The 13,191-nt window shown below is 54.5% G+C and overlaps 2 protein-coding genes across 3 annotated transcripts in view; both read right to left on the reverse strand.

Moving 5' to 3' along the window:
* Position 1: 1 nt before the first annotated feature.
* Positions 2–11,518, reverse strand: OVOL3 (ovo like zinc finger 3). Its single transcript, XM_090056227.1, has 4 exons — positions 7,364–11,518; positions 6,814–6,971; positions 6,028–6,211; positions 2–5,598 (listed from the first exon to the last, which is right to left on the reverse strand). Exons 1-4 carry the CDS (start codon positions 7,464–7,466, stop codon positions 5,309–5,311), a joined length of 735 nt encoding a protein of 244 aa, XP_089912353.1. The 5' UTR covers positions 7,467–11,518; the 3' UTR covers positions 2–5,308.
* Positions 11,519–11,758: 240 nt separating this feature from the next.
* Positions 11,759–13,191, reverse strand: part of WDR62 (WD repeat domain 62) — a 35,651-nt gene continuing 34,218 nt past the window's right edge. The window contains exon 30 of one of the 2 annotated variants that reach the window (XM_090056070.1): positions 11,759–12,318. In XM_090056070.1, coding sequence (XP_089912196.1) covers positions 12,052–12,318 — 267 coding nt within the window. In that variant the 3' untranslated portion in view covers positions 11,759–12,051. The remainder of the gene's footprint in view (positions 12,319–13,191) is intronic. The other variant, XM_090056071.1, reaches the window with a different exon arrangement.

Consider the following 13,191-nt stretch of genomic DNA (forward strand, 5'->3'; position numbering starts at 1 on the left):
GGGTTCAGCTACTGCAGGCTGGCTTTCTTCTACCTACAGTAAGAGCGTAGAAGTGGATAGCAGACGCGCAGTGACTTTCTGCTCCCCTTCTACCTCCCTGTAGGTGGTCCGCATGCATTTACTCTCTGAAGCCCAGGCTCCTGGGGTGGGGTGCGGCATCTAACAGCCCCAAAGCTGCCCCGTTCTCTGTATAGTGCACGTGGCCTGGGCTCGCTTCTCAAGGGGTCGAAGTGGTACAAACTCAGCCATGGGGACAGCCGGACGCCGTTTTTGGCAGGAGGTGGAGTAGCTGTAGACTGCCTATAAAAACAGGCCAGAATACCTCAAGGAAATCTCACGGGTATGAGCAGGCAAGCGGAACTATTCCTTCTGACTTTCTACTGTATTTTCCTAGTGTACTATATGCATCATTCCCCCCGCCCAAAATCAGGCCTTCAAAACTGGGGGGAGCTGTGCTGCAAGGCAGCTGCCAGCTTCTCTCCAGGGCAATCTGGGAGGTGGGGGTTGGGGTCTGGTGTCCTTCTCCCAGCTGTTCTCAAACTGGTGATGGTTTTCAGCCGAGTGGACAAAGCCTGTTGCCAAGATGAGTACAGATGTGAAGGGGTGAACAGTGGATTCCACTCCCCACCTGCTGGCCCAGAAAGAAGCAGGCAGCCCTCTGCCAGCATGGCGCCCCCAGACTCTTGTTGTACTGCATTCTGCCTTCCCAGAAAACTGGTGTCACCAAGAGAGGCTGAGTCTTGGCAGCATGTGATTTCATAGACAGACATTTGGGCTGGAAGGGACCCTGAAGGATCAGAGTCCAGCCCCTTCCCCCAGGGGCAGGAAGTCAGCAGGGATCATAGGATCCCAGCAAGATAAATATCCAAATGTGTCTTGAAGGCGTTCAAAGTAGGTGCTTGAACCACCTCTGGCAGCAGTCTGTTCCAAACCTTGGGGGCTCGGACAGTGGAGTTCTTCCTTATGTCCAGCCTGAAATGGTCATGGAGGAGTTTGTGACCGTTCGACCTCGTCATCCCTTGGGGCGCTCTGGTGAACAGCCGTTCCCCCAGATCCTGGTGGTCACCCCTGATAAACTTATAGGTGGCCACCAGATCACCCCGAGCCTGCACTTTTCCACGCTAAAGAGTCCCATGGCTCTCAGCCTGTCATCGTAAGATCTGTTTTCCTGACCTCTGATCATGCGCGTGGCTCTCCTCTGGACTCTCTCAAGCTTCTCCACATCCTTCTTGAATTGTGGAGCCCAAAACTGGACGCAGTACTCCAGCTGCGGCCTCACCAAGGCCGAGTACAAGGGGAGAATGACGTCCTGGGATTTGCTCGAGGAGGGATGCAAGCCAGCGTTTTGGTCGCTTTACTAGCCGCAGCGTCACGTTGCAGGCTTATTTTCGTCTTGTGGTCAATCATGACGCCCAAGTCCCTTTTCATCTGTAGTGCTAGCCAGTGTAGTACTGCCAAGCCTATAAGGGTGCTGCAGGTTTTTCCTCCCAAGGTGGAGAACCTTGCATTTTTTGGTGTTAAAACACCAGGTTCTCATTCGCCCATTTCCTGAGCCTGTTGAGATCTGCCTGGATCACCTTCCTGTCCTCAGGTGTGGATGCTTTGCCCCAGGGTTTGGTGTCATCGGCAAACTTGGCCAGTCCGCTTCTGACTCCAGTGTCCACATCATTAATGAAGATAGTAAAATAAGATAGTTAAATAGTATAGGCCCTACAACAGAGCCTTGCGAGACCGCACACCACGACAATTGACTTCCATCAACCACGACCCTCCGGGTCCGACCACAGGGCCAATTTCCCAGCCAGCGGATCGTGGTGAGGTCAAGGCCACGGTTGGCCAGTTTTGCCAAGAGGTGATTGTGGGATACCAGGTCGAAGGCTTTTTTTAAAGTCAAGATATATGACATCAATCTCTTCCCCCTTGTCCAGGTGATAGGTCACCTGGTCGTAGAAGTAGATGAGATTGCAGGTAGGTCTTGCCTGAGCAACAAACCCATGCTGGCTATCCCTCAGGATGTTGCCATCGGCTAGTCTGTTAAAGATGGTCTTTTTGATAATTTTTTCCAAGACCTTGCCCAGGATAGAGGTCAAGCTGATGGGCCTGTAGTTTGCTGGATGTGCTTTCCTCCCTGTCTTGAAGATAGGCACCACATTGACCCTTTCCAGTCTTCAGGCACTACACCAGAACACCAAGAGCTCTCAGAGATCCGTGCCAAGGGCTGAGCTATGACGCTTGCCAGCTCCTTGAATACCCTGGGGTGATGCATGAGAAAATATAGTACTCTACAGAGATCTGTGTTTAAATACAGGGTAGCAAGTATCATTTCCTTATCATTAGGCAAGTCATGTATTACTACATCACTGACGGTAGACTTGCATCACAACCCTGTGCTACAGTCGCAGGTGTAGGGAAGAGTTCTTGCAAACCAGTCAAGCCCATAATTGCTATTTACACCTCTGAAAATCTTCCCCCGTGTGCCTCCTTCAACCTCAGCACCTCTTGCACGTTGGTTATGTGCTGGCTGCAGCAGTCTGCTGTGCCCAGTTCATAGAAAATTCAGGTGGGAAGGGACCTCAGGAGGTCACAACTAGTCCAACCCCCGGCTCAATGCAGGACTAGCCCCAAATACATCATCTCAGTCGATGCTTTGTCTACTGGGGTCTTCAAAAACTCCAAGGATAAAGACTCCACCACCTTTCTGGGTAACCTGTTCCAGTGCTTCATGACTCTCCTAGTGAGAAAATTCTTTCTAATATCCAACCTCAATTTCCCTTCACTGCAGCCTGCACCCATTGCTCCTTGTCCTGCCATCTGCCCCCAGTGAGAACAGCCCAGCTCCATCCTCTTTGCAGCCTCCCTGCAGGGAGGTGAAGGCTGCTCTTCAATCCCCCTCAGTCTTCTCTTCTGCAGACTCATCAGCCTGGTTCCCTCAGCCTCTCCTCACAACGTCCCCTAGACCCCCAACACTTTTTGATGCCCTCCGCTGGACTCTCCACTTTGTCCATGTCCTTTTGGTAGTGGGAGGCCCGTGACTGAACACAGTTCTCAGCACCTAGGTCACAAGCCGAGCAAGTGGGGAGCTCTGCAGAGGTCAGAGTCCAAGACCATGCTCTGGGTACTATCGGCCCTGTCCGAATCCTCTTCAACAAGAGCAAACCCTCTTGCTTGAAAACTATCAGGTCCCAAAACATGGAGAACACCTCTGCTTGCCCTGGGTAAAGCCAAGGGCTCTGCTAACATCCTGCCACTGCAAGACAAGACCCCTCCAGGTTTTAGTCCCAGCAGGAGCGTGAGTACAGCACAAACCCAATCTCCAGCCCTGACAGCTGGAAGAGCCACTGTAGCAGCAGGAGGAGAGGGGAAAAAAATCCCTTCCCAGGCCCGTGTGGCGACCAGCAAAGCCCAGAAGCCTGGGACAGCCAGACCCTCCACTCTGCCCCGCAGACACGGGTGCCTGTTCGGACACTGGATGCCTCCTGGGACAAAGCCATTTAGTCTGGGAACCTGCAGAAGTACAAACCCACTGTCCCACTTTAAGCACCTGTTAAGTATCCAGGATAACAGATCGCGACTAATTCCAGGTACCTGCTATTCACTCCAAGTGTGTAAAGGGCCCCAATCACAAAGTCCTAGAGATGTGGGGCTGGAAGGGACCTCCTGCCTGAGGCAGGGCCAGCCCTCTCCAAACCAGCCCAGCCAAGGGTCTGTCCAACCTGCCCTTGGACACTTCTAGGGATGGGGACTCCACCACCTCCCTGCGCAGCCAATGCTCGATTGTGCTCAGAGTCGGGACGTTCCTCCTCTCCAGCCTCAGTTTCCCCTGCTGCAGCGTAAACCCATTGCTCTCAGTCCTGTCCCTGATGGGCAGAGAAAAAAAAACAACATCTCCATCCTCTCTATCATCACCCCAAGACTGGTATCAGATGCCCCCTCCATCTCTTCTCCAGATGGAGTCTCCCCGAGCTTTGCCAGCCTTTCCCCCTCAGCCCCATCTCCCTGGCCCCTGGTCATTTTTGTCTCTCTCCCGGACTCTTTCTGACCTGTGCAGCTGCTCCTTGAAGGGTAGGGAGAAGGGCTAAGACCCTGGTGGTCCATTTCTGACAGAGGCCAGGGACAGATCCTTTCCAGGGAGAGACCTGAAACCCCTTCCTAATAGAGCTGGGCTTATCTATACCCCTGTCCCAGAACACCTGGTCACCTAACATCCAGCTCAACCAGTCTTCCCTTGAATGCCAGATCTGGATACCTGTTTCACCCGCTGTTTAGAAAGGGCTTTGCTGGGCCGTGAGAGAGCCACATCAGGAGAGCGATGGCATTGGAGATAGATGTCTTGAGGGTGTTTCCTTAAAACACAGCAGCTGCATGACATGCGAGGCCCACAGAGCCGCTCGGGGACCTGGCTAAATTGGCAGGTACCCGGGGCCGACGTATCAGCTTAGAAGCGCCCGCTAGAGGCCCAGCCAGACCTGGCATGTGGGAAGGAGAGGTCAGATTGCTCCAGCCACAGCTACCCATCTCTGTCCCCCTTTGTAAGCCAAGTGGCAAGAGGGTCCCTGCCCCGCTGCTCGGAGTCAAACTGGCACCCTATCTGGGGTCAGGAAGGAATTTTACCCCATGGTCAGACTGGGGGAGATGGAAGAGGGGTTGCCGTAGCAGGGAGTCTGGCCCTCTACCTGGGATCTCTCGAGTCTACTGCCAACCCTTTGTAGGAACAGGAGATTAGCTGCCATAGTTCCCCTGCTTTACCCAGGGCACATCTACGCTGCATCGGGGTTGATACGAGCCTGATGTAGAGGTTAGATGAGGGCTGGTTTGGATGGAGCTGACCCTGCCTCAGGCAGGGGTTGGACTAGATCTGGCCTCTGAAGCTCCCTTCCAGCCCTGCTGCTCTAGCCTAGAACAGCCATATACTGGGTCAGGTTACAGGTCGCCCTTGCCCACCCTCCCATTACACAGCAGCAGAGAGTGGAGGCTGTAAAGGAGAGTGAACCGCATCTGATCAATGCTTCCCCCGCCCCCCACTTCTCTCTTTGCTGCCTCCAGCCTTGAAGGTCCAGAAGCCGTGCTCCTCGCGCCCTGCTTGATAGCTCCCAATGACCCTTTCCTCCAAAATTGTGTCCAGTCCCTTGGTCAGTCTGGCTGAACTCTCATGCCTGGGAGCCATGAGCACCCCCCTTTCATTCCACACCGGGGGAAAAAAGTGGTCTTTGTGCTCATTTTAAACTGACGACCTACTAGTTCCATTTTGTGACCCCAAGTTTTGGTCAAGTTTTGGAGTAGGGGCAGCATCCCCCCTGCTAACCTAGCTTCAAGCGTAGAAGCCACTGGGATAAAGCAGGAACCGGAGGCTGCCAGGGGGGGGCCCTGCCCGCTTGTGGGGCATCGGGGGGCCGGTGGGGTGGGCACGGCGCAGGTGGCCGTGGTAGTCGGGCCCAGCAGTACAGGTGAAGCCGCAGGCCTCGCACACGTACAGCTTGGCGCGCCGCTCCCGGTAGCCGTAGGCCTGGGGCTGCCCGTGGATCTTGCGTAGGTGGGACTCCAGAGAGCAGCGCTGCGTGAAGGCCTTCGCACACAGGTGGCAGCGGTAGGGTCTGATGCCTGCGGAGGTGGGGGAGAGGAGGGGGAACGGGGTCAGTGGTTGTGGGGGGGCTGTCCAGGACACTGCCCCACATGCCCAGGGGGAGGCTTCAACATGAACCAACTGCAGACCTAACTCATGCCCCGTTCTCCCCAGCCGCAGTTGGGAAGAACCCAGAATCCTGGTTCCTAACACCCATCTCCCTCCATCCCTTCCTTACTACCGACAGATCGCCCCTTCTTATGCAGCTGCAGAAAGACGCCAGGCGTCCAGGTTCTTACGGGCCTCACTGACTCTACCTCTGCTTATTACGTGGTCCCTCTCTCTCAGCTGGGGTCAAGAACCCAGGAGTCCCGACTCCTGTTGTTCCCCACCCTCTGCTCACTGGACGGCTCTCCTCTGCCCCAGCCAGGGGGAAGGACTTGGGTGTTCGAGCCCCTGGGCCTCACCAGTGTGCGTCCGCATGTGCCTCTTGAGGTCAAAGGTGTCGTTGAAGCCCTTCGTGCAGCACGGGCACCGGTGCCGCTTGACAGGGCTGTGGCACTTGGCGTGGCGAGTCAGCAGGCGCTGGAGGGGGAAGGCCTTGGTGCACACCCTGCACCGGAAGTCCCCGCGCCATTGGGGACTGCTGTCCTGCCAGGAGAGAGAAGGGGGCAGGATGTAGCCCTTTGGGGTAGTTCCAGGGGCAGATCTGGGGAGGCGAGGTGGGGGGGCGGCATGGTGCACACAGGAGCACTGGAGAGAGGTTCAGGACACCTGGGTTCTCTCCCAGGCTACGCCACTGCCCCAGGGCAAGTCACTGGTCCTTGTCTCAGTCCTCCCATCCCTCCCCCCATGTAAGAAACAGGGAAACTGAGGCAGAGTTGCAGACTATCAAAATCTCTGGATGAAAGGCACCATGTGACTGCCAACCCAGGCATCCTGGCGGTCACGATTCTAGCTCCCTGCAATCCCTTCCCCTGGGTGGCTTCAGCCAGGGAAAAGAGACTTCACTTCCCACCCAGCTGTCACCAGCTGCCCTATCCTACCTCAGAGGCAGCTGCATCCTAGCCAGCGGGTGGGAAGCTCTGGGCAAAATGCCTTTTGGCTGAAAGGCACTGGAGTAGGGGGGCACTTGGCCCTCACAAACCCCAGAGGGCAATTCCCCTCCCAAACACGGAGCTTCCAGACCTCTCCCCTCCCAGAGCTGGCACAAGATGCAGGTGTCCAGACCCACAGCTCCACACAGGCCTTACCTTTGCTAGAGGCTTGTCCGAAGCTTCGGGGGTTGGCACAGTGGGACCAGGCCTCTGGTTGTTGCTTTCTCCTGCCTCAGCCCAGATGCTCCTGTCCTCAGCAAGGGTCCCGGAAAAGAGGGGCCACTGGCCTGTGCCCCCTCCTGCCAGGTTGAGCCCTGTGAACAACAGCCCAGCTCAGGCAAAGGAGACCCCAGACCCTACTGGGACTCATGCCCTGAGACTTGGGTGTATTGGGTGGGGTGGGGCAGAGGGCAGTGAGTAAGGGATCAGTGAGGAGGGGTGATGGGATACAGGGGAGCAGGGGTGGTCATGGAGGTGGTGTGGCGGGGGCCTAGGGGCAGGTGTGACCTAGACAAACCACTCACCACCCCGGATCTAGACAGGTCCCAGGGACTTGCCTCTCTTCAACCCACTTGGCTGGGGTTAGCCTCCCCCCACCCCAATTCAGATGCCAGCCTGGCCCCTGCCCTGGGAAATACCCCCCTCTTCCTCCCCACCCTGGGTCTGCCCCAGCTAGGGGTAATGTCCAGGGAAGTGGGGCACCTACCTGGGACATAGGCATCGCCCCGGAGACAGTCCACTAGTGCTCCCCAGTCGCGAGATCCCAGCACGGGCGCCTGCCGCCTTCTCACCAGGAAAGCCCTGGGCATGGCAGAGCCCTACAGATCAGCCAGGGCAAGTCTCCAGGGAAAACACGGTGTCTACGTGGGCAGGCAGCGCTGCGGGGACTTGCAATTGCGAGCCCGGGACCCACGTGGAGCACTGTCAACCTCCAAGCTCTCTAGACAGTGAGAGCGTCCTTGTGCTGCCCGCCAGGAGGTACCGCTTTCACGCAGACACAGGAGAACCCAGGAGTCTGGCCAGGCCCCGTCCCTCCCGCTCTAGCCACTACCCCACAACACCGCTCAGCCCCAGGAGACCTGACTTCTCATCACCCTGGTCTAATCCAGGAAACTGCAGGGCAAGAAAAAAACCCAGGAGTCCTAGACATGCTCTGCCCATGTCTCACCCTCCCCTGGCAGGTGGGGAAACTGAGGCAGGGAGTCTATTGCATCTACTCCAAATCACACAGCACAGTGGCGGTCGGGGGGGAAAGCTGGCTGTAAAGCCCCAGCACCTAGCTCCAGGCCCCTCCCAGGCAAATCTCATCCTGCAACTCCGTGCCCAACGACTTTATACACACAGATTTGAATGGCCTGGGAGGGCTGTGAATAGGGGCCCCGGCGCTTTGCATATGCTGTACCCTGCACTGCAAACACCACCACAGCCTCCATCCTCTTCATGCAAATCTCCATGCAGCGGGGAAGACGGTTACCTCCCTTTGTCGGCCGGCTCGGTTCAAACCCAGCCCTGCTAAGTGTGGTTCCCTGGGTGCAGGACCCCCATTGGGCCTGCTGCAGTGTTTTCCCCAAGCCTCTCTGCCTCTCAGGCTTATCCTGGGGTCTACGGTAACTCAGTGGCAGAGCTGATATATGAACCCAAAAAGCTCATGCTCTCACTACTGGGCCCCCCTTCCTTGACCTCCAGCTGAGCCAGGTTGTAGTCAGCAAAACCTCGATACAGGGACAGTCATCCAGCAGGTAGGGGGAAGAACGCATGTGGAATGTGGGCGACTTACCATCACCATCTCAAGAGCCTGGAGGGGCTCCACCAATGATGCCTTTGGAAAATCCAATGGGAAAAGTGGATGTACGAACACCAGCATCCTTATTGAAGCCAACATTACCAGCATGGAGTCGGTGATTCTCAAGCACCATCTCTACTGGACAGGATGTTACATGTGGGCACCTGACTCTCAAAACGAGTGTTTTACTTCCAGCTTCAGACCCAGCGGTGGCCAGAAGAAACGCAGCAAGAAGACATCGAAAGCACGGCATTGAAAGCTGCGAAGAGCTGGCTGCCGAAGGCACTGCAACCCCAACCAAGTGGCAGGCTGCTTCGAGGTAAAGTGCGCTGCCCTCGCAGCACAGAAGAGCGAGCAGAGGAAGGAAGAAAGTTGAGGAATGCCAGCCTCTGGCCGGCTCTCTCCTGTGGGTGGAAAGACCTGCAACTCCCCGGGTGGATCTATGGCTCAAGGACTGGATTAAACAAGCCATGGCAGAAATCATCCTCCAACTGAGGGATTGCCGATGGAGGTAGGGAAGCCATCGGCGAGTCCGCAGTGACAAAGAGGTCCATCTGACATCCATTTGTTTGACTAAAGACAAGGCAAATCCTTCTGGAAGGAAGGAGCGGGTCCTGGAGGCATTGCTTCATGGCTCCTTCCCTTTGTCTCTCTTGCCTATCCATCGTGAGGACAACATGCCTGAAATGGTTGATGCCTTGTTGTACTTAGCAGTGCCAGAGGGGACAACTCAGTGCTCTTGTCTCCCAGGCACTCGTTAGATTGGCTGCAGATGTCAGGGGGGCTTTAAGCCTCCCCCCAACGGTGTTGGCTTCAGCACAGGTTGGGGACAGGACTGGGCTGTGCCAATGCTCCCGCTGGCACCAACCCTGCAGGGTCCTGGCAGGGCCCCTCGGCTCAGCCATATTTGGGGTCAGAAAGGAATTTTCCCCCATGGTCAGATTGATACAGGCTGTGGAGAGGTTCTGCCTTCCTCTGTACTGGGGCACGGCCTGGGCCTGGGATCCCTTGAGTGTCTGTTAACAACCTTTTACAGCAGCTGGACATTGGCTGCCACAGTCCTGCTGCTCTCTCTGTGGCAGGTTCGGGTGCGATGTCTGGTCTATCAGGGTTGACAATCATTTTGCTAAGAGTTTAGATGGTGGATTTGTCTAGGCTGGTTTGGATGGGGCTGATCAGCTGTGATCTCTGGAGGTCCCTTCCAGTCCCATGGCTCTAGGGTTCAAGGTGTCCTTGAATCTCTTCTTTTGTGCACCTCTAGGGTGGTGACCACTGGTGAGTTGGGAGTACTGGACCTGCTTCAGGAGCCGGTCATCAGGCGTCTTTATGACATGTCCTGTTCTACCAAGCTGTAGGCTTGCAGCACAGGTCCCAGACCAGCCAAAGTGGGTGCTGGATCCAGCGTACAGGGGGGTGGACTGTCAGCCAAATCCAGCTCTTCATCCAGCCCACAGACTTGTTCCCTGACCTGTGGAACTAGATTATTCTGATGTGCCCTCCCTCCCCCGCATCCTACGCAAGCATCAGATGGAGGCAGTAGCGGGTGAGAGGCACTCACAAGGCCTCAGAAGGGGGAAAAAGGAGAGATCATAAACAGTCCTTCCCATCCCAAAAAATCATCCACAGATCCATTAGGATCGCTGGCTCTGCAGTGCTGGGACAGAAGCCAAGAACACCCTGCTCAACACCAGGGGAGGTGTCCTCCGTCCTCCTAGATGGACTCATCCCTCAGGCTCTTTGTTAATCAAATCAAGGGCAACACCCAGAAATCAAACTGCTCGCAAAGCTGTCCAGGGAAACAGGGTTATTCAAATCCAGTCTGTGGAGAGGGGATATGGAAATGCACGGCTGTTTGAAATCAAAAGGATTTGCTTTGTATCCGCTCAGGGTCTTGGCAGGGAGCTCAGAATTGTGGCTGGGGGCCAGTCACTCCCAGTATTGCTGGTCTACACCAAGCTGGGCTCTCTGCCCGTCTCAGGCTAACCCCCTGGACCAGATCAGGCAGGGCCAGTCTTCCGTAATGGGAGTACTAGAGCCAGCCCTGGATCACATCTGCAGCCTGGATTCTTCTCTTAGATCATAGAACAGCAGTGGGGCTGCAAAGGACCTCCAGAGCTGATCTAGGCCCATGGACCAATTTCAGTCTCTGGCTTACTTGAACCTACCAAGTTTTGCTGGCAGCATCTCACCCATTACTGGCTAGCTCTATTCAGGCCTCTTACCCACAACTGCCTGCGGTCTCTGTTAAATGGTGGTAACTCCAGGCCCTGTCTGCATTCTTCAGTATCGGCCGTATCAGACAACACACGCCCATGCCCTCCAAGATCACTCAGCTCAAGGGTACACACAGGAGGCACGAACACCACAAATCACAGCCATCTGCAGCCAGTCGAGTCCCACAGCCACCGTTTATCCCTAGAACAAGCTAAATGCCATATGAGCGGTACCCATACAGGTGCAATTCTAGAAACCTGCTAAATGGTTTTATGTCCATCGTTATTCTTCTGTGCCTCAGTTCCTCCCCCCCACCAGTTAAACGGAGCCAGTTGTGGGACCTGTTTCAGCTCCCAAAACAGATCTCATACTCCCAACCCACTGCTCTAAAGGTGGAAGGAAGAGATTCCAGTATGCACCTTGAAGGCTAGTCTGAAAAAACGCAATATTAACATCAATACCTGGGAGACTAAAGAGCTAAACTGTCCCAAAAAGTGCCATGATGTAGGACAAGGCAGCAACTGTTTTGAGCAAACTTAGCTCGCGATGGAGGCAGATCAACGAGAAACAAAACTATGACCTGACGTCACCAGGATCCACTGCTTCCTCCCAGAACTACTCGTCATGGCAGCAGTCAAACATGGATATTGTATCAGCCGCCTCTGTTGCCTCCACTCAGTGATGACTCCCCTATTTGTGGGAAGGCTGTCATCCTTGCACCGAGAGGCTGCCATTGAAAATGGAGGTATAATCAAAGCCTCTTTGGAAAGTGTTTGGGGACCCTGACACAGCACCAGAGTCTACATTAGGCTACAGAGCAGCCTCCAGATGGGACTACCATCTCCATCATACATGGGCTGGTCTAAAGCTGAAAGACTCCGATTTCCCATCTCCAGAGACATTCAGTCCCCAACATTTATTTGCCAAAGCCAAACATCAATGCGATCATGGGTCACCCTGTCTGCTAATTGCCTTGGCATTGAAACTCTCTAGCTGGTACCTGCAGGGGTGGGGAGATCAAGACAAGACCATTATAACAACCGACTGTTTCTTTCTATCTACTGGCTCTTTGAAGCAGGAAGAGCCGTTCACTCATTTGGGTACGAACACATTTATTTTAAAGAGGCCTGGGAAACGGCCAGGCTCTAAAATCAAAAACTCTTCCACTGGAGAGTTCAAACACCAGCTCACAAATGCATCAACATAAAAATAAGAACAGGTTGGAACAGAGAGAGAAGTCATGGCCTTGTTTCTGCTTTGTTTCTGATGCAGCCATCCGAGTTTTCTTCCAAAAACATGGGGGGGGGAGGAGATACTCACAGCAGCTGGAGGTAGAGACCAACATTTAAAATTCATGTTTCAAGCTCCACTAGAAAAAGCTACCTGTCTGCTCTCTCTCAAACCACCTCTGGTTTGTTACTGTTGTCGAGTTTTTTCTGGACCATTCTCACCAACGATTCCGAATAATATGTCAGGAGAGAAAGCATCTCATTGTCATGGGGACCTTTGAGAGGAGGGAAGGGGCTCTCTGTAGTCGTGGCAACATCGACATGGGTTTTGACCCTCCGGGAATCCAGTTCAGTTTTCATCCAGCAGAAAGTGCTGGCAAGGAGGGGCTGGATCTGGAGCTGTTCGTCCTCAGTGGATTCTTTGGAATCAGCCACCTATAAAAAGAAGGCAGGGACTCAGGATACTGTACCCTCTCACATACCACGTGTCCCCCCCACCCCCCAAAAGACATGTGCCTTGTTTTTGGGAAGAATAAAGGTGCTGGGCCCTGTTTTTGACAGAGTAAAGAAAAAAAAAAGATTTTTCCCGAGTTATGTCCACAGACAGCACGAGAAAGAACATGAGAACTGCCATGTGCTGGGTGAGACTACGGGTCCATCTTGCCCAGTCTCCTGTGTCGCACAGCGGCAGAGAGCAGAGCTGGAAGGGGGAGTGAACTGGGTCTGAGCAGGGTTTTTCCGCCCCCCCTTCCTCTCTCCCTTGCAGCCTCCAAGTCCAGAAAGTTCTGATGCAGAGGCCATGCCCCCTACTCCTGTGCTCGACAGCTCTCAATGCCCCTTTCCTCCAAAAATGTCTCCAATCCCTTTTCAAATCTGACTAAACTCTCCGCTTCTCCCACATCTGGTGGCCACGAGCTCCCCACTTCATTCCATGCCAGGTGGAAATGAACGTCCTTGTGTTTGTTTTATATGGACTGTCTTCCACTTCCACGTTGTGACCCCTTGTTCTTGTCTGCTGAGACAGTCAAGAATCAATCCCTACCGACTTTCTCTTCCCCACTTCACATTCTGTAAACCCTTGTCCCATCTCCTGCCCTTTCTATAGTGAACAGGCCAGGCCTCTTTAGCTGCTTCTCAAAGGGAAGCCCTCTCATAGCACTGATCATTCTTGTTGCCCTTCTCTGGACTTTTTCTGTGCATTTAAAACAGTGGTTCTTCACCTTTCCAGACTCCAGCCCTCCCCCTTTAGACTTCAGCCTCACTCTTCCCATTTCAAAAAATGCCAGCTCTTTGCTTTCACTTGTTTCT

This window comes from Crocodylus siamensis, chromosome 6, assembly GCF_052110815.1.
Source record: "Crocodylus siamensis isolate JL-2025a chromosome 6, ASM5211081v1, whole genome shotgun sequence".
In the NCBI taxonomy this organism is placed as follows: Eukaryota; Metazoa; Chordata; order Crocodylia; family Crocodylidae; genus Crocodylus; species Crocodylus siamensis.